This window comes from Gossypium raimondii, chromosome 8, assembly GCF_025698545.1.
Source record: "Gossypium raimondii isolate GPD5lz chromosome 8, ASM2569854v1, whole genome shotgun sequence".
NCBI lineage: Eukaryota > Viridiplantae > Streptophyta > Magnoliopsida > Malvales > Malvaceae > Gossypium > Gossypium raimondii.
In genome coordinates, this window is record NC_068572.1 from 56,470,312 (window position 1) to 56,490,599 (window position 20,288).

The following is a 20,288-nucleotide window of genomic DNA, read 5'->3' on the forward strand; positions in this document are numbered from 1 at the left end:
TTATTATATGGTTGTCTCTTGCACCGCCTACACCAATTGAAAGCTCTCATTTTTTTCTCTCTTCGACGATTCAATTTTTCTCATGAAACAACTTTAAACATCACAATTCTACGAATCAAAATCCAAACAACTTTCTTCTCTAATCTTTAACATTGGCTGTCGAATCGACTTGGATCTAAAGTATATTATTCTACTCGTTGATAGATATTAATTTATTGTATTGATCATTAAATTGTCGCTGAAGCTCACTAATTAAACTTAAAAAACTTAACGACTTAATGACTTAAATAAAACTTTTGAATAATTCAATAAAAATCAAAATACAATCTCTTATAGGTAGGTTCCAAAATAAACCAAAATATTATATTTCATTAATAAGCTAAAATATTCTTAAAGTTGCTAAACTATTAGTAAGTTTAGGTTTTGGTCGCTCAACTTCAAAAAGTTATAAAATGACCATTGAACTATTCAAAGTTTTATTTAAAATTTAAGTTTTATTTTAAAAACTGGTTAACAAGCTTTAAGTGACGAGTAAAGAATATATCTTAAATCAAAATTAATTTGATAATTAATGTAAAAATTTTAAAAGGAATTATTTAAATTTTAATTCATAAATTCGTAAAATTTTAAAACTATTTGATGAAAAAATTATAAAAGAGAAAGAAGGAAAGGTTTATGCAAGCGATGACAATAAAAAAAATTATAGAAGAATAATTTTATAATAATATTATAACTTTTTAAAATTAAATAACGCTAAACTTACTAAATTAGTTGTTTCGAATATAAAAAATTAAAACCATCAAACAGCACCAAATTTTCTTTGTAACCAAACATCCCCTCATGGCCATGGAAGATCAGAAGAAGAAAAAGGATAATTTCAAGTAACCTTTCTCCAAATTCCGACACCTTTTCTATTTTTCATTATTTCAGAAACAACCTTCGACCATTCGATTAATCAATAATAATTCAATTCGAAACCCAAAATCAACGATGGAGACGGCGGGTGGTAGCGACGTGGAGGCGGGCTTCGCAAAGCTACAAGGTGAAGACTTCGAATACTACATGGAAACCTACTCCATAATGCTCGGTCGCAACTCCAAGAAATCCATCGTCGACGTCGACTTAGCCAGCCTCGGTGGCGGCATGAACATTTCCCGCCACCACGCCCGCATCTTCTACGACATCGCGCGGCACCGTTTCGCACTCGAAGTCCTCGGAAAAAACGGTTGCCTCGTCGAAGGCGTACTCCACCTCCCCGGAACCCCCCGTCAAGCTTGATTTTCCAGACCTCCAAATCGGCGATAAAGAATTCTACTTCCTTCTCCCTGTAAGGAGTATTCTCGGGGGACACTTGCGCCTAGGCATCACGCGTCGATTTACCAGACTCCGACCGCCGCATCATGGTTACCATGGCGGAACGAGGACGGGGAGATCAGTGGGTTCCGTGGCAAGTTCTGCGGTGGCGGCAAAGAAAGGGAGGGGAAGAGAATATTATGAAGATTACGGCAAAGAAGAGGACGTTGGAAGTGGCGGGAAGAAGGTTAGAAGGGAAGAATGGTATAGCAGCGTAGAGGCCGGCGCCGGGGGAAAGGCAGCTTTGGCGGGAGTATTAGGTTAGCAACATTTATGAAATTTTTTGATCAATTTTGCCCTTTCTTTTATGTTTTCAGTAGTTATGATTATAGAAATATATGAAGAAAATTTGCCATTATTTTATAATTGCTGTGTAAAGTTAATGATTGTTAAGCATTTAGTGATTAGGTATACATTGTGAATTGGATATCTACTGTTGTTTTTTGGGATTATTGTGGCATTATAGGAAGAAAATTTTTCATTCTCGGTTTTTCGGTATTATAGTTGCCGGCATTGCTGAATCTTGTGATTTGCAGCATTCAAAATGTATTGCCAGGTGTTGCCATTGTCGATTTGATGGTTTAAACGGTCATCATCTTGTAGGAGTGTCCCGTTGTGTTCCATATATTATTACAAATGTCTCTAGAATTTCAATCTCTGCCGCTACGTTTAGATGTTAATATCATATCGTATTCTGGTTTGTACTGTTTTTCTTGTTCCAGAGTTGCTTCTTGTTACACCGTTAGCTGAGCCATACTGAATTCTTTAGGTTCTTTAATGCCGTAGATAAAAGTAGAAAATGTATATCGTATGGCAAATTCTTATCTTGACATTATTTGGTTATATCTAACTAAAGTCATGCTTTATTCTGCCGGTGGGTATCCTTTTTTATCTTTTGAGTGATCTGATTTTTGAGAATTCGCACTATCCATTGGTTTAACACGGTCCCGAGTCATTTCATTCTTTGGTGGTTGTTAAAGATACTCCTCAGAATTGCCATTGTTTGTGCTGTGGAACATACAATATGGTTATCATGTAGTTTATGAGGCTTTAGGCATAGAATTTATGTTTGGTTTCAATATGTTCCTTCGGATTTTATAGCTGCAAAATGATTTGTAGGATCTCATGGAACAGTATTGCTTTCTGATGCTCTTTCTCACCACTGCGGCATGAACTTTCGATTCTGTCAACATTTTCTCTCTATATTTTACCTGATGTAAAGAAAAGTACAGTCTTTCTTATTTACATAATGGATAATAAGTTCTGTCCCGTCTGGTATTATGATGTCTGCAGTTCCGGTAGAGAAGAAAGGAGAAGGAAGATCAAGTGTTGACCGTGAATCCAATAATCAACAACTTATGCAGTTGGAAGAAAAGGATGTGGTGACATCTGTGGCAACTGTGCTTTCTGATATTTGTGGTCCTGGAGAATGGATGGCGATGGAGAAACTCCATGCTGAGATTAGTTTTAACCTTAGCGTGACGTAAATCTCAAACTATTTCCATTTTGTGCTTCGGACACCCCTGCCTACTTGACAATAGTTGTCCTTATGCTTTATTTTGATTCTTCCCTTATCGATAAGCTTTACCATGCTTTTAAATACTTAATGCGAAAATGGTTTTCGATATTTACCATGCCGGAATTATAACATACACTTACCCGAGAAAGGCCACAATCATTCTTTCTCTCATTTTGTTTACCACAGCCCTGTGGTTTTTCGAGTTTTAGGATTTTACAAGATTGCTTACTTACTATAACTTCGTTTTTCTTCTTCAGTTAGTTGAACAGTTCGGTAACATCTGGCATCACAGCCATGTTAGAAGGTATCTAACATTCGAGGACTGGCTGGGTCCTGAATCGAAGGAAAACCATGGTACAATCTGCTAATGTTATTAAGAAAATACCCGGAACACTTTGTCATCAACACGAGATCCAAGGGTCGGATAATCCTGGAGTTGGTCTCTCTCGTTTCTTTGCTTTCGTAAGGTAATGTTTCATCATCTTAGCCTACATGTTCTGTTTGGGTAGAAATTGATGTTAATATTCTTTTTTTCTTGAGGGTCACCCAGTTTGAGCACTTTAACTGGCTTGTTGTGTAAATGAATCCCAATATTTTATGGTGGCAATGAAAGAATGCTTGTTATAAACCATAAAAAATTTCTCTAATCTGAAATTGGCCCGAGTCAATTTCGAAAGTGAGCAACTAAAGATAATTTATTACGGTATTAATGTTTTTGTTAATTATGCATAATTTTGATTGGTATAGTAACAAATTTAACTTTCAATATTTATATATTTTGACTTTAATTCTAAAGAGTTCAACAAATTCAGCTGTAACATTTACATATTTACACAAACATTGCAGGATAAATTTGTTAAATTATGATTAAATTGACAGAATATGTAAACTTTAAGGTTAAATTCATTATTATACTAATCAAAATCATGTACAATTGATAGAAAATATTATTGTGATTAATTTAGTTGTTCACTTTCAAAATTAATAGAAATTAAATTATTTTGATTTTTAAAAGGAAAATATTGAGATATTTTACGAATCATTTTGTAACTTATATTTCATTGTTGACATCCTTTTGAGAATTACCTTGTAACAAACTTATTACCGAGAGATGCACATGTGTAAGTATATTTAATTTTTAGAAAATGTTTTATATGGTTCGAGAATCATATATGAATTTTGTTGTTAATTTCTAATAAATTTCTTTATTTTTAAAAATAAGTTTTAGATTTCTCTCAATCAATTTTATCATGTTTAAACAAATTGATTCAATTGATTAAATCGATATTTAATTGATTTAACTATCAATCTAATTCTTACAATTACATTACGAGTTACGACTATTAACAAATTGTAATAATATTAACAACATGTCAACATTAATAAAATTAAAAAAAAGTTTATTGAGTTATTAAAATTTTAAAAATTAAAAAATCCTTTAAATAATTATTCATGTTCATTATGTATGAACTATCAAGCTATAATTTAATCAACTTTTCATAGAAAAACAATTTGATTTTAAATTGAAGGTTAAGAATCAACAAAAAAAAATTAAAACTAAACTATAAAGAAAGGTTAAAATATACCTATAGTCTCTTTACTTTTTAAATTTTAGGAATTTAGTCTTTGTATTTGTAGTTTTAGGCATTTAATGTCTTTACTTTTTAGATTTCAAAATTCGAACTTTTTTTGTTAAATTCAAGTTAATTACGTGGCTATGAAGTGAGAAGTCTTTTTTTAATTTCAAAATGCCACAGGAATCAATTTTACAAAATTTTAATCTTACTTAACATCAGACCTAAAATTTAAAATTTAGAAAATAAAAGGCTAAATTCTCAATTTTAAAAATACAGGGACTATAAGCACATTTTGACCTTAAAAAATTTCTCTCCATTAACGACTACAAAACAAAGGATGGTCTAGAATCATCCATTCCTTGCACATCGTTGAATTCACTCAAAAGTAATACTTATTCACAAAGTTATATTTTGTTATGATTTTATATAATATTTGATAGAATATATTTTCTTATGAATTTTTTTAAAATAAATGAATTAAATTTATGACAAGAAAATTCAACAAAATAAACGAATTACAGAATTTAGTTAATCAAAGTAATTTGAACAACATTCAGAACCAATTCTGCAAATTTTATTATATTAATAATTCAAAATTTTTCGTCAATTAAGTATTCATGCTAGCAACGAATTATATATGAACTGTCAAGTATCAGTTCCATAAAAAATTTAACGATTTAATTATTTAAAAATAATAATTTAACTATTTTTTATCATAATATAACTAAAAATTGAATATCAATAGTCAAAGTAAGAAAAGAATTAAGACTAATTAATAAAAAAATTTAAAATATATCATAAGATTTTGTATTTTTCAAAATTGAGAATTTAGTCTTAGTATTTTTATTATATAGAATTTTATTTTTTATTTTTCAGATTTAAAATTTAAAATTAATTATTAAAACTGTTATATTTTTATTAAATTTGAGCTAATTACAAGTCATTTTTAGTGATTATTTTTAATAAAAATGTCATAGTAATAAATTTAACAAAAAAATTAATAGTATTAATAGTTAGACTTAAATTTTAATTTAAAAATAAAAATTTAAATTTCACAAAATAAAAATATAGGGGCTAATTTTTTTTCGAAAAAAGTATAGGTGGTCTAGAATCTTCCTTTCTTTTGCTCATAGTTTGACTTGACTTAAAAAGTACTACTTCCGCGCGAAATTATATCTTGTTACGAACTTTTACATATTTCTTCCATAGAATATATTTTGTTATGAAAATGCTTCAACGTAAATAAATAAAATTTATGCTATGTTATCACTAAGTAAGTAGTGATGACCTATGCTTTCTGACATAAAATTCAAGGTCTAATTATGGATTTAGTCCCTCTTTTAATTCATTTTCTTTACTTTAATTATTCATAATTTGATCTTTTAATTTTATAATTTTATGAGCAAGTCCAAATTAATAACGCCATTAGTTGCTATCACTGAAGTGATAATTTATTTATTTATTAAATAGCTTTAAACACTCTATTAATATTTAAATTTATCATTGATTTAATCACCAAATGACCCTTGATTATGCGAATGAATAATGATAAAAGTATCATCCACTTTATTTTTCATTGACAACTTATGAATTTGGACCTGCTAATAATATAATAGATCAAAATTATATCAAAATAGATTAAATCTCAAATTTTAAAATTAACATAATAGAGGGACTAAACCCAATAAAAAAAAGTTGAGATACGTTTCTATTGTACTGCAACTTAGCAAGCAAGGAGCCAAGGAGTGGTTTCTATATCTAGCTCTCTCGCTATATATACATGCACCCCTATGCTCTCTTAAACTCATCCTTTGTTTCATCATCTTCTTCAACCCTTTTCTTTGTTTTTTTGAGTTTCATTTAGCAATCTCATGAAAAAGAATGAATATGGTGAAGGGATTCAGATTCCACCCAACTGATGAAGAACTCATTGAATACCTGCAAATCAAAACCTTCAACCGTGATTCTCTAGTCCAAGTTATTGCCGAAATCCCGGATATCTGCGAGTTCGAGCCTTGGGAATTACCCGGTATATAATCTCTTCTTCGAAATATTCATGTTCAAGATATGAAAATCTTTAAAAAGAATAAGCGTGTGTGTGTGCGGTTGTTTTTCAGGGCGTTCAGTGTTGCAGACAGGGGATCGATTGTGGTACTTTATGTACCCACCAAAATATAAGTATCGGAATAGTAAACTAGTTAGCCGGACCACTCTGGAGGGGTATTGGAAGATTACCGGCAAAGCTCGTAAGATAGTTAACTCTGAAACCGGAATGGAGATTGGAAACAAGAAGACTTTGCTTTTCTATAAAGGCCAATGCAATGATAAAATCAGAAATAATACTTGTTGGGTTATGCATGAGTATGAACTCAAAGCTATGCTTGACTCAACTAATTCTCATCAAGTAAGTAATCTTTCCCACTGCTGTGTGTGTGTTAAGGGGTCGACTTGTTAGAGAAGCTTTTGAAGTATCGTCATTGGGAGCCGATTAATTTCTCAACAGGTCAATATTATTCATTTAAAGCTGCATGTCCAATAAAATAGGAGCAATTTATTGGATCGAGCTGTGGCTCACCGAGGAGCCATCTTAGTAGAGTTTGAACCCAAATCCTTAAATAGCATTAATGGGCAAATATACAACCAATTGATTATTGATACCATTTAAGAACATGGGCTCACATCTTCTTGATAGGTGGTTTTGTACCACACACGGTCTGATCTGATAAAGAGCTCTTACTCTATTAAACCTACCGCTTGCCCGCTTCGGGCACTCTATAGAGTTGAGAGATAAAACTCTGATTAAGAATAATATCAATCCGTTGAGAGATCCATCAGCTCTCAAAAACTTCTTCGAAAAAAGTTGGTCTCCTCTCAGCAATATCTATATAGTTGTCTTTTATATTCATTCATGAGCTTTCATTTCACCAATACATATATTTTTGTCCTCCAATTTGTGTAGAAGACTTTCAAACTTTGTAAACTGAAGAAAAAGACAAACATTTCCAGTAAAGAAGCCGGTCAATTAGATCAGTATTCTCTTTCTGATTTAGAAAATCATGTAGCAATCAATGCACCATTAGAGGTTAGAACTTAGATTCTTTATGTTTCTTTTCTTCATTCAGTTTCCAATCTCGATTATGATGCGGATATTCACAATCGCCATTTCTTTTCCTACGGTCAGGACATCCTAGATCCTAACGGGTCAAGTGAGCCGGAAGCATCTAACAACCATAACGATGTTCATAACCTTTGCCGCACCGTCGATACATATGGTGATGAAAGAAGCAATCAACATAATATAGTTGATGAAGATGAAGGCCCAAATATATCAACTAATTTCGTAAACCATGTTGCAGAGGATGCAATCCCAGAAGTAAGATGCGTGAATCGATTATCCATGTGGATGATGTTGAAGATGACTATCTAAAACTAATTCGTATTTCTCTCCTTCAGGTACCTTCGCACATTTTTAAGGTGTATCAAAATGGACTTGAGGACAATAATTGGGTTCAAGATCTGTATAGCACCATTGAACAAGATGACGAGTCTTGCAACTTAATTATCACTAGCTTTGACGAAACCATCACTAATGAAAGTAGCAATCAACATAATATAGTTGTTGCGGAAAAGGGCATCGAAACGCCTATCATTAGCTATGATGAAACCGTTACTAATGAAAGAAGCAATCAACATAATATAGTTGTTATAGAAGAGGGCACCGAAATGTCTGTCATTAGCTATGATGAAACTGTCGCTAATGAAAGAAGCAATCAACATAATATAGTTGATGTGGATGAGGGCTTCGAAATGCCTTCTAACCTAAAGTATCTCGTTGAAGAAGACACAATTTCAACAGTAAAATCTATCTCTAGTAATCATTTATCGGTGCAAAATGTAAAAATAAAAAATGCAAAGAACTAACCTATTTTTGTCCATGTTTCAGGAATTGTTATATAACGATGGATTATATAGCAGATCGTTGTTTGGTGAGTTATTAGCAGAGCCAGAGGCAACTAATAACTCGAACTGGATTCAAAATCAATACATCACCAAAAAAGAAGATGGTGAGTTCTTGAATTCAACTTTAGCTGATAAAAATAAAGCTTACCTTCAAGAAGGAAACACGCAATGGTGTTTGGCAGCTGACGGTGAAGGCTTCAGCTTGCCCTGCATAGGTGCGCTGATGGAATCATCAAATTCGATGGAGAAGTCTAGTAAAAGACCACGTCGAATGTGATGGATTAAAGTTGTGGTATTGAAACTGCATTGCTCAACCTCCGGAGAGAAGAATACCCTCTACTAGCAAACCCATATGAGCTCTGGGTCTAACCAAGTATGTGGACTCCTTTATACAAAATGGTGCTTTTATTGAACCAAAAGAGATGACCTCTCTAATATTAGCACCACTGTTCAAAGCTTCTGCTTGGTTCTGTCTCTATATACTTCAAATCACATCAAATACCAAATAATATAAGGGTCAAAATTTATGTTTTCTCTCAGTTCTTTATTATTTTATATTGATTTCATTAGCACTTTTTTTTTTTTGTACAAGTGATGGTTCATAGGAATGTGTAGGACCATTTCGACTTTGTTTGGATCTTGAATTTCGACCATGTATTTGGTTTAGTTGATGATTAGTGACTAGTTGGTTTGGGTTATGCATCAGGTTTATGTTATGATTATGTTTTTATGATGTTTCTGATTTAGTTGGTTTTTATATGAAGTATCTTGAGCAAAAAATATAAATAAATTATTATTATTAATTGAGATTACAAAATTAACCATTGGATCCTAACAAGTTATACTGTTGCTATATACTTAAGGATAAATTTAGAATTTAACCCTAAACAGATAAACAGTCAGAATATCTATATTAACAAGATTCTTAACTGACGGTCCAGACTGTCATTAGACGGACATGTTTGTAACTATATATATGCGCATATCACCAATGGCAGACAGTACCTATACTGACAGTTTCTATTTTAGTGGCGCTACTGTTGTCAGTATGGGTCATTAAACCTATTCTGACGATCACATTTTCTGTCAACAAAAGTGTAAACTGATGGTACATCTACCAACGGGTAATTTTCATCGGCGTAGCCTTTTTGACCGTGATTTCTGAACTTAAAGAGACAGCTTTTTATCTTTAGCGACGTGTTTGTAGCGTCAGTATATAACAATTTCTTTGTAGTGTAAATAAAAGAAAGAAAAGATGAGAAGTGCTCATCTTTTTCCTCACTCTTTGCTGGCCCTTCGCATGGAAGAAGATAAAATTTTCTCTTCTCATTTCTTCTCACTAATCCAACCAAAAATCTACACAACCCAAGTTATTTTCTTGTTAATATCTTGTAGAAAACTCATTTCCCAGCATGGTTCCATCATCATCTTTACCATTGGAAGTAAGGGTTTTCATGAGCTAGTGAAAAAAGGCTTGAGCTAGCGTGAAGAAGTGAAGAATGAAGTAAGAAAATGCATTTTTGTCATCCCTAAAATGGTTATTTAAGGTTAGTTTACAAGATTCCTTCATGAACATGATTATGGGTATTATGTGTTATATGTTTTAAAGAAAAAGAATCGATATGCGTAGATGGTGGAACTTTGAACAAGGTAAGTCTTGGACTGGTTAAATAGAGGAATTTGGTGAGTTTGCTCATTCAAAGAGAGGTAAATTCTCAAAGAAACATCCTTAACTTGTTCAAAGTTAAATTTGATAATCTTTAAAGTTTAAATGATGAAGAGCTAATATCAAATTTAATAATTGTCCACAATGGTGGAAGAAAGCAAATGCAAGAGCTACAAACAACGATTAATGACCAAGATGGGGAATGTGACTTTAGAAGAAATTGTCGAGAATAACTTGTCTCCGGAATCTCCCCAAATAAAACCACCCAAATTCATTCCTTAAGCCAACTTTAGAGAGAAAACAAAACCTAAAACGTCTTTGTAGGATTGTGTTGTTGGCTTCTTCCTCTTATGCAATCATCAGCTTATGCATCAGCAAATCTGGAAGTAGACGGAATAGATACTATCAGTACTTCTCATAAACAAAATTGAAATCAAGTACAACATAACTGAGCGTCGAGTAGAAATGAATGCAAAGATTACCCTAGCTCAGAGAGCTTCAGGTGAGCTTCAGTGTAATCAGCAAAGAAAGCATCCTCATCCTGCAAAGAAGAGATGATAATCAGAATTAACATTTAACTTCTTAATTGGTGATTGTATCAAAATCTTGATTCGTTGTAATGGAAAGAAAAGATGTCAGAAGGAAGGAGTTATGTACAGCCGCATATTTGTCGACCAATGGACGGAAAACAGGGTCGGAAAGGAGAACTTTGTCAGTTGGCAGCTGTAACAGGCCGTCCTTCTCTCCAGTCAAGAGCTCCCTATAATATATTATCCGATTAGCATAAACTTAAATCAATTCTAGGACAAATTGTTCATCACAACTCAAGGGAGAAACCCACAACTCATAAAAACAGAAACTCACTTGAAGTAAGAGTTGTCAAAGATAAGAGGGTTGGTAGTCCATGGTCCCTCAAATCCAGACCTCTCCTTGTGGCACCTTCCCTGCATCGAAAGCAAAGAAAACATATATCATTGTAAGTGGATAGGAAATTTCAACATTGCAAACTTCAAGAAAACAAGACAATTTAATATTTTAGAACAGACCAGGGTGTGGCCACCAGAAAGAGCAACAATGTCCTGGTCGCTAAGACCCATTTGATGACTAAACACCTGCCTCAAGTGATCAGCTCCTGCAAAATATTTTTCAAAAGATTAAACCAAGATCATTACAGACACTGAGCCGTGTTTTAATTCTCAATAGAACAACAACATTAGAAGACAAATCGTATAGACTAACCCTCAGTAGCATTGGGAAGACGACCCTCAGGTGGTGGGTGAGGCTTGTCCTGCATTTATTTCCAAACACCTCTAGGTAAATACAGTAACATTGAAATACACAGTTAAGAGTTGACAACACTATTAAGAACAATTGAACAACATGCTCTAACATTTAACCATTTTATAATGAAGAAAATCTACAGAAACTAACTGACAAATCCCAAAACTAAACTTTGATTCATTGTATAATGCGATACAAAAACATTGATTTGGAGCAACTGCATACAAAAAATTTTGGTACCATTTATCCAGTTACTTATGTGCCATCGTTTTATCATATGAACAAATAATAATATTCATCCGACATAATAATAATTTATTTATTTGTCGTTTAAATGTCTATGCTCTATAATTAAATTAAAATCAAAGTTTTAAGCGTATAACTACACCAAATCAGAAGTATCACATTGCAGATTGAGTCGAAGATAATATGTAATTTGGGGATATATCCTAAAAGCACAGCATTATACACTAACCAGACCACATCATTGAATCATACATTAGAGATTAAGACTCACCTCTCTTCCAGGATGGAATGGAACTTCAGGCCCACCGGTGATCTCAACAGCAACAACACCAGCAAGCTACAAATTTTAAAACGCCAAAAAGAATACAGTCAAAACCAGTCAAACCCTCAAACATAAATCGGTTAAATCTGAAAGCAAGAACAGAAAATCCGATCAAGAGTTAGATACCTGATAGAAGTCAGCGTATGAAAGGATAGGGAACTGCTCCTTGATCGGCTCGAGAAGCCTGACTGCAATATCGAGACCGTTGTTAGCAGCATGAGCGAGCTCAGCAGGTTGCTTCATGGTTCCGAATGGACCTCCGGTCTTGGTCTTGACATCAAAAGTTCCAGCTGAGTGCCACCTGTCCCCAACCATCACCGTAAGGCCTATCAGCTTCACGGATCTCAATACCAAATTTCAAATCAGACGATAGAAAAAAGAGAAGCTTACGCTAGACGGAGCATGAGTGGAGCACAGTTCTTCTCAGCGATGAGACCTCTTAGCTTCCTCTTAGCCTTTTGAACGGCGTTTTGGTACTCCTCGCTAACGGTTGGGTAACACTTGGTCATTTTTCTCTGGTTTCTACGAAAAAAAAAATTCAAATCATATCAACAATCTCCAAAACAGGTTCCAAACTCAGAGCGAAAACGAACCTTTCGTCGGAGAGTGCTATGAAATGAAGATAGGAAAGCCACGCGATGTACACGAGTTGAGCACAAGCACACTCTGGTGAAAAGGAGGAGGATATATATGGGGGAGTGAAGAGCGGAAATGGTGTTTGTTTTGAGAATGGACGGCTTTGATGTGGGTTGAAAATTATTGATGTACGGCTGTGATTGTGGGTTAGGTGGGCTGATTTTTGTTTTTTCTTTTTCACTTTCGAAGAAAAAGATTGGTCAATATTTTTTCTCAGAAAAAAAAACTATTTATTTTATTTGGAAAATTCGACGGGATTTAGGGAGAGCGAATTTAATAGAAACATCTGGATTTAAAAATATATATATATATATAGATATGTACTCACACTCAGTGTGAACACCTTGAAATAAAGAAGATGCCTTTTGAATTGAAGCGATTATTACAACAGCGGGCTAGGTACGCCAACGTTTATGACCCATCTATTTCTAAGATATGATTTTAATATCTCGCAAATAAATCACGTTTGTGGCCACTATCTATTCATTTAATGAGTTTATAAAATAAAAAAAATTTAATGATTAGATTAGATTTGTTCTGTTAAAATATTAAGAAATAAAAAAATTATTTTTAAAAACCAATTTAGTTTGATATATTCAATTTTTATTTTTAATTATTCTAAATTAAGAAAAAACTGAAAAGTATGTTTATAGTATATGAAAAGAAATATTAAATATGAGATATTTAAAATATGGTTGCATGAAAAGTGATAATTTAGTGGTCAAACTAAACGTGGTGGCATAAAAAGCAACTAAAAGTTCAATAGTAGCTTGTAATAAGGTGATTTTGTCTATTAACTACTGCGAGTTTGATTTTAAAATAAGTAAACGGTATTGGTATTCACTTAATTATAAAAATTTGAAAAAATTAAATTCATCGTTTAAGTTTATGATAAATTGATGGTGCGGCAGTTTTAAAATTTATATAATAATGTATTTAGCACTTAATAATTAAATTATAAAAAAATAGTATAAAACGTCATACAATATACATAAAAAAAAACTAAAATGTATATGACGAAAAAAATTTTAAAAAAACCTGCAAAATTTACAAAATCGAATAGAAGGAAAAGTCGAGGCGACAAGGGGAGGGGATAATGCGTTGGCAGAGGTAGAGACAAAGATGAATGAGATGGAAATGTGGTCGGTGTGGATGAATTTCATATACTGCAGTGGTTACCTTTTGAGCGGTGGAAGACGGCGAAACTTTCAAGTTTTTGTCGTAGATTTAGGATTTGTTGAACTTCTTTTAGAAAAAGTAAAAATGAAATACGCAAACCTTAAGAAAAACTAGTTATTACTTGATTCCATGAGAATACTCGAACGACTATCCTCTTCTAAAAATTTTTGATCTCAAATGATAGTTTTAGGGAAAAAATATATTTTTTCTATCTAATTTGAAACCAGATATAAATCTATGAACCAATCAAAAGACTTAAATAAAAATTCCTCACATTAACCACTAACATTTACCGTGCAGTAAAAGCCAAAAAAAAAACCCAAATCTTCATTTTTTTTTACAAATCAAGTCAAAATTCATGATTATATTTTTCCTTACTCTCTTGGGTCTTTTTTCTTATTTGAGTGGCGATTAATTGTCGAGCATCTTTTGAAGCCAGTCTTTAACGTATTGTGTTATGGAATAGTTTAGTTTACCGTTGGAATTTAAAATGTCGTTAATTATGTTTTGTTTTAATTCTGTTCTTTAAGTGCAATTAGCTATGTTTTGTTTTAATTCTGTTCTTTAAGTGCAATTAGCCAAAACGTTATGTTTAGTAGTAATAGCAGCTTGGTCAAAACAGTGCACATTTCTGTTTGTGTTTTAGTTCTATAGTGAAACGATTCGTTTTGAACAGTTGTTGGCTAACAGCGTGACGGGCTGTACTGGCCGTTACTTTTTCCTTTTTGTACCGCTGGAGGAAGATGAGTTGGTTATAAAAATTACATAATAGATTCTACTTTTTTCTCTCTTCTCTCTTATTCTCTAAATTTGAATTCTTCTACTTCTTTTTTTCTTTATTTTTCTCTTCTTCTCTTCTTTCAAATTTCGAATCACAATAAGGGTATCAGAGTTGCTACATTCCTTATGGCCAGCGAAGGAGTTACTACTCGACTACAAAAAGACATGGCTCGGTTGCAATAGAAAATGTCTCAGTTCAGGGTGGATATTGAAGTGAAGATGGATGGAAGATTTAAGGATTTTCAGTAAAGTTTCAAGAATGATATGCGAACTGAATTTTATTCTCTTTTGGAACAATTATTGGGGAAGCCACAAACTTCAGGCGCTACCAATTTCGGACAGAGCAAGGGTAAGGGCATTTTAAGGGAACCTCTACCTAGTTTTCCTCCTAAAGAGCCAATTATATTGTCACCATAATTAGATCTAGGATCATACTCTCGTGTTAGTAGTGTAGAGTCCACTGTCAAACAGGTTAAGTTTGATTGTCCCCATTTCGATAGGTTGGATTTTTTAGGATGGTGGTCGAAGTTAGAGCAATATTTTGAGGCTAAGGGTATAGGGGATCAAGCTAAGGTGTGTATGGTTATGCTTCATTTGGAAGGGAAGGCCTTAGACTGGCACCATTTTTTCACTCAGAGGCAAGGTGGTCTTTACTAATTATCCTGGGAAACTTATGCTAAAGGGCTTAAGGTGGTCTCTCAAGCAATGTGGAACCGTGGAACACTTTCATGACCAATTTGTGAGTTTACTAAATCAAATTCACCTCCCTGAATCTTATGCTTTGAGTATATTCATTAGTAACTTACGAGCTGAGATTGGTCAATACCTTAGGCTGTTTAAACCTCAGAATTTAATTGATGGTTATTTGATAGTTAAGCAAGTAGAAAACGTAGTTGGGGGCAATCCTAGGAAACACATGGGTTCTAGTGGTGGGGTAGGACATTATAAAACCTTGTTTCCAAACTCACAAGAGGGCAGCGTGGGGTTTGTTAAGCAACCTTATCAAGGGTTCAAATCATGATAAGAGGAAAAATGGGCTTTGTTTCTAGTGTACCTCTAAGTACACTTCAGGTCACAAGTGTAACAAAGAACAGATGTACCAGCTTGTGATTGAGCCTTTTGTTGATTGGATGATACTGTCCTACTGTTGAGAACTTTCGGGATTGTCTTAAGCAACTTGACTATGAAAGCAGTGAAAACAGACCTCCTTTATCTCTTCATGCACTGAAAAAGACACAGGGGCATCAAACTATGAGGTTGGCAACTCGAATCAATTTTTAGAGGTAATTATGTTGATTGACTCAAGGGCTACACACAATTTTATTGACTCCAAATTGGCCAAAAAGTTACACTTATCAGTGGAAATAGTTGATAAGATGAAGGTAATGATTGCTAATGGAGGGAGTATGTTCACTCAAGGCATTTGTAGGGTTGTTATTTGGGAAGTTCAGAGGTATCAGTTCACTACCAACTTCTTAGTACTTCTTGTTAAATGATGTGATCTCATCATTGGTATTCAATGGCTATCTTCCTTAGGGTCTATAATATGGAATTTCAACTTCTTAATTATGTAGTTTCAGTCCAGGGTCACCAAAGTAACCTTAGTAAAATTCCACTAGAATCTCTTCAACTTTCCCTAGTGACCAGTTTTCTAAATACTCCAGTTTGGTAGAAAATGGTATTTATCATATGTTGTTTTCTATATGCACTCACGTAGCTTTATCTCTTCCTTAAGGTAATCTGCCTCAGGAGTTAGAAGACCTGTTGAACGAATTTGATGATGTTTTCTAAACTCTTAAGGGCCTCACTCCTAACTGAAAAAATACTCAGAAGAAAAATTATGTTATATTGCTACTACTTTAGTTTACAGCTTTATAAAGAGAAAAAAAATCATTTTAAAGGAAATAAATCCTAATTCCTAAGAATTAGTAATTGATATCCTAATTTCCTAAGAATCGGTAATCGAGATTAGTTTCTATTTACAAGGATTCCAATGATTTCTATCATTAATTATAGGGATTCCAATACCATCGATTTCTATCATTAATTATAGGATTCCAACACTCCCCATCAAGTTTGGAGTGTAGATGTTAATCAAACCCGACTTGCCACTAAGTTCTTCAAACATGCTTCGCTCAAACTTTTGGTTAACATGTCGCAACTTGTTGTCTAGTAGGTAGGTAGGTGATGCATACTTCTCGAGTGTACTTTTTCTTTTATAAAGTGACGATCTATTTCCACGTGTTTGGTCCGATCATGATGCAGGATTATGTGCTATCTTGACAATGACACTGGTTGTCACAAAGACATCTTCATAGGTCCGATAAAAGGCACTTTTAATTCTCCCATAAGTCTTTGTATCCAAACTCCTTCGCATATACCATGAGATAGAGCTCGATACTCGCCTCTGCAGCTATGCGTACCACCGATCGCTTTTTTGCTCCTCCACGTCCACGAGATTACCCCAAACATAACTACAATAGCCGCTTGTAGGCGTCTATCATTAATGTAACTCGCCTAGTCTGTATCGGTGTAGACTTCCATGCTTGGTTGATAGTTTTCTTGAAGTATGTGCCTTTACCAGAGTTCCTTTTAGATATCTTAGTATTCTATATGCACTTCCAAGTGCTTCTCCTGGGCATGCATATCTTGGCTAATAACACTCACATCAAGGCTATGTCCGGACGGGTGTGAGATAGGTAGATGAGCCTTCCTACTAGACGTTGATATCTCCCCGTCGATTTTTTCTCCATCCTCATTAGTTCCCAATTTGAGGTTAAACTCCATAGGAGTTTTACCGGTTTCTTGCCCATCAAACTAACTTCCGACAAGAGATCAAGAACATATTTCCTTTGGGAAATGAAGATACCTTTTTTCGACCTTGCTACCTCCATACCAAGAAAATATTTAAGACTTCCCAAGTCTTTAAGTTCAAACTCTGTACCAAGAAATTCTTTCAATCTCAAAATTTCGCTCGAGCCATTTCCTGTTATTATTATATCGTCAACATAAACGATAAGGATGCGGCATTTACCCTCTTCCGAGTGCTTGTAGAACATGGTGTGGTCTGTCTGTCCTTGAATGTAATTTCTGCTAGTCATAACTTTTGCAAATCGGCTGAACCACGCTCGTGGAGATTGTTTCAGCCCATATAAGGACTTCTTCAACTTACACACTTGGTCTTTGTTTTCTTCAAACCCTGGTGGGAAATCCATATACACCTCCTCATTTAATTCCCCGTTGAGAAAATCATTTTTTACATCCAATTGAGTCAAGTGCCAATCAAGGTTGGCAGCAAGAGATAGCAGGACCCAAACGGTGTTTAGCTTGGCAACCGGTGCAAACGTTTCGTTGTAGTCGAAACCATAAGTTTGGGTGAATCCCTTAGCCACAAGTCGAGCTTTGTATTGGTCAATACGGCCATCGAGTTTAAATTTTGTAGTAAAAATCCATTTGCACCCTACGGTTTTTTTCCTTTAGGCAGATCCGACACTTCCCATGTTTCATTGTTTTTGAGGGCCTTCATTTCTTCCATCACGGCTTGTCTCCACTCAGCTGATTCAAGAGCCTCTTCTATATTTTTTAAAATTTTTACAGAATCAACATTAGTCACAAAAGCTTTGTAAGACTTAGATAAATTTCCATAGGATACAAACCGAGAAATAGGATGTTGAGTGCGTGTCCTTGTACCCTTCGAATCGCAATTAGAAGATAGATGGATGGTGACGGAGGTGGGACTTCGCTTGAGCATGTCCCGGTTGGAGATGTAATTGGCACCATCAGACGGTTTCAGGAGAATGATTTCGTCGGAGTAAACTCAGATTTTTGTTTTCCTTGATCAAGTGGTCATTGTACTTGATGGAGGTATTGTCATTGGGAAGGACGGTGTTAAATTCTTGCTGTATAGGGGAAACAACAACTAAATCTGGGATAGGTTTGTCTGTGATAGTAGTAGTAGGATCAGGCGGTATAATGAGGAGAGTATTAAGGGTCTCATCTTCATTAAAAATCTCCCCCTGAAGATGAGATGCTGCAAAGTATGGTTCATTTTCAAAGAAGGTAACATCCCAAGAGACAAACATTCGGCGCAATGTTGGTGAGTAACACTTATAGCCTTTTTGTGTAGGGGAATATCCAATGAAGATACAGGTGTGGGCTCGAGGATTAAGTTTGGATTAATTTGGTTGATGGTTATGGACAAAAGCTTTACAGCCGAATATTTTGGCTGGAAGATTAGGGACATGAAATAGAGGGAAGGCATTTAAAAGAGTATTTAGAGGTGTTTGGAAATTGAGGATCTTTGATAGCATTCGGTTTATGAGATAGCAGGCAGTAAGGACAGCTTCTCCCCACAAGTATTTTGGAACATTCATAGTGAATATTATGGTTCGAGCCACATCAAAAAGATGACGATTTTTCCTCTCAGAGATCCCGTTTTGTTGAGGAGTGTCAGGACAAGAGCTTTGGTGTATAATGCCTTGGTCAGAAAGGTATGGACTTAAGACAGAGTTGAAGTATTCTCTCCCATTGTCGAGACGAGGGTATGTATGGTAGAGTTGAATTGGGTTCAAACCATTGAGTGAAAATATTGGAATACTTTGGGTGTTTGATTTTCTTTGAGTAGATAGACCCAATGACCTAGTATGATCATCAATGAATGTTATAAACCATCTAGCCCTCGTAATATTTTTCACTCTACTTGGCTCCCCATAGGTCACTATGGATTAACGAAAAAGGTTGGGACTGAATATGTGGTTTTAATAGGTATGGCACACGGGTATGTTTAGATAATTGGCAAATTTCACACTTCAAGGAATTAATACTTTTATTTCGAAATAACAGCGGAAGATGTTTTTTCAAATACACAAAGTTTGGATGTCCTAACTTACGGTGCCATAACATAATAGTGTCATCTTTTGCAGTGGATAGAGCCAATCCCCCTTGTATACTGTTTTTATTCCAAATATATAGTCCATCATAAACTTTAGTAGTGTCAATCATCCTCTCCAATTTCTGTTCCTGTATCACACAACCAATTGCAGAAAATTCAGCAAGAACTTTATCATCCTTAGTAAGTTTACTAATTGAAAGTAAATTACAGGACAAGTTTGGAACATGTAGGACTTTATCGAGAGAAAAATTCCCTGTCATTTGTACTTCTCCTATTCCAGCCACAAGTGAGTAAGAACCGTCAGCTATGCGGATTCGGGATTTGTTATGACAAGGAGTGTAGGTGTGAAACAACGTAGAGTCACCTGTCATGTGATCAGAGGCGCCCAAATCAAGTATCCAAGGAGATTGATTATTAGATTCAAAAGTAATGTTGAGGGTAGTACCTTGAGTTGCTAGAGATCCATGAGTAGTGGGAGTACCAAGTATCTTATGGAGAGTCTCAAGCTATGTTGGTTAAGCGAACATCAAGAACATCATCAGCAGTAGTGGAGGATAACATGGCAGTCTTATTATCCTTCTGTTTTTTTTCAGGATAGCCATGGAGTTTGAAACCTTTTTCTTTTGTATGACCAACACGATTGCAGTGACTACACCATGGTCTTGTTGATCCAGAATCATTTCCAGCATGTTGTTTTTGTGGCTGTGGATCTTTGGAGATGAGAGCAGAGGTTTCAGTAGGACGATTAGAAATTTGAGTCATAGGTTTAGGTTCCTTTGAATCTCCCATCATGACAAGACGACGCTTTTCTTCTCTTCTAACTTCTGCAAATGCTTCACCGATCGTTGGAAGAGGTGATCTACCTGAATTCGCCACGG

General features: G+C 34.6%; 3 protein-coding genes and 1 pseudogene across 6 annotated transcripts; 2 read left to right on the forward strand and 2 right to left on the reverse strand.

The window, feature by feature from the left end:
- Nucleotides 1–790: 790 nt before the first annotated feature.
- On the forward strand, nt 791–3,701 carry LOC105792367 (FHA domain-containing protein FHA2-like; annotated as a pseudogene).
- A 2,479-nt stretch (nt 3,702–6,180) lies between these two features.
- Nucleotides 6,181–9,151, forward strand: LOC105792366 (NAC domain-containing protein 1). 3 transcript variants are annotated; one of them, XM_012620910.2, is made up of 6 exons: nt 6,181–6,478; nt 6,567–6,853; nt 7,412–7,531; nt 7,631–7,822; nt 7,903–8,304; nt 8,393–9,151. In XM_012620910.2, the coding sequence occupies exons 1-6, from the start codon at nt 6,331–6,333 to the stop codon at nt 8,684–8,686; spliced, it is 1,443 nt and encodes a 480-aa protein (XP_012476364.1). In that variant the 5' UTR covers nt 6,181–6,330; the 3' UTR covers nt 8,687–9,151. The 3 variants fall into 3 exon arrangements, with proteins under 3 accessions (XP_012476364.1, XP_012476363.1, XP_012476365.1); XM_012620909.2 differs by having other exon boundaries at nt 6,182–6,478; nt 7,409–7,531; XM_012620911.2 differs by lacking the exon at nt 7,412–7,531 and having other exon boundaries at nt 6,183–6,478.
- Nucleotides 9,152–10,121: 970 nt separating this feature from the next.
- LOC105792370 (L-ascorbate peroxidase, cytosolic) lies at nt 10,122–12,685 on the reverse strand. 2 transcript variants are annotated; one of them, XM_012620914.2, is made up of 10 exons: nt 12,518–12,685; nt 12,315–12,446; nt 12,051–12,225; nt 11,874–11,939; nt 11,315–11,363; nt 11,122–11,207; nt 10,940–11,019; nt 10,733–10,835; nt 10,558–10,616; nt 10,122–10,455 (listed from the first exon to the last, which is right to left on the reverse strand). In XM_012620914.2, the coding sequence occupies exons 2-10, from the start codon at nt 12,431–12,433 to the stop codon at nt 10,440–10,442; spliced, it is 753 nt and encodes a 250-aa protein (XP_012476368.1). In that variant the 5' UTR covers nt 12,434–12,446; nt 12,518–12,685; the 3' UTR covers nt 10,122–10,439. The 2 variants fall into 2 exon arrangements, with proteins under 2 accessions (XP_012476368.1, XP_012476369.1); XM_012620915.2 differs by having other exon boundaries at nt 12,315–12,439; nt 12,518–12,681.
- A 5,613-nt stretch (nt 12,686–18,298) lies between these two features.
- Nucleotides 18,299–19,781, reverse strand: LOC128043074 (uncharacterized). The gene is made up of 2 exons (XM_052634893.1): nt 19,409–19,781; nt 18,299–18,549 (listed from the first exon to the last, which is right to left on the reverse strand). Exons 1-2 carry the CDS (start codon nt 19,779–19,781, stop codon nt 18,299–18,301), a joined length of 624 nt encoding a protein of 207 aa, XP_052490853.1.
- Between the last annotated feature and the right edge of the window lie 507 nt (nt 19,782–20,288).

Coding starts and splice junctions, on each gene's coding strand:
- LOC105792370 (XM_012620914.2), bottom strand. CDS start 12,433: ATGACCAAGTGTTACCCAACCGTTAGCGAGGAGTACCAAAACGCCGTT. Junction 12,226..12,314: donor CCACTCATGCTCCGTCTAGC/GTAAGCTTCTCT, acceptor GGTTGGGGACAG/GTGGCACTCAGCTGGAACTT. Junction 11,208..11,314: donor TCTTCCCAATGCTACTGAGG/GTTAGTCTATAC, acceptor AATATTTTGCAG/GAGCTGATCACTTGAGGCAG.
- LOC128043074 (XM_052634893.1), bottom strand. CDS start 19,781: ATGACAGGTGACTCTACGTTGTTTCACACCTACACTCCTTGTCATAAC. Junction 18,550..19,408: donor CACTATTATGTTATGGCACC/GTAAGTTAGGAC, acceptor CATACTTTGCAG/CATCTCATCTTCAGGGGGAG.
- LOC105792366 (XM_012620909.2), top strand. CDS start 6,331: ATGAATATGGTGAAGGGATTCAGATTCCACCCAACTGATGAAGAACTC. Junction 6,479..6,566: donor CGAGCCTTGGGAATTACCCG/GTATATAATCTC, acceptor GTTGTTTTTCAG/GGCGTTCAGTGTTGCAGACA. Junction 7,532..7,630: donor CAATCAATGCACCATTAGAG/GTTAGAACTTAG, acceptor TCCTACGGTCAG/GACATCCTAGATCCTAACGG.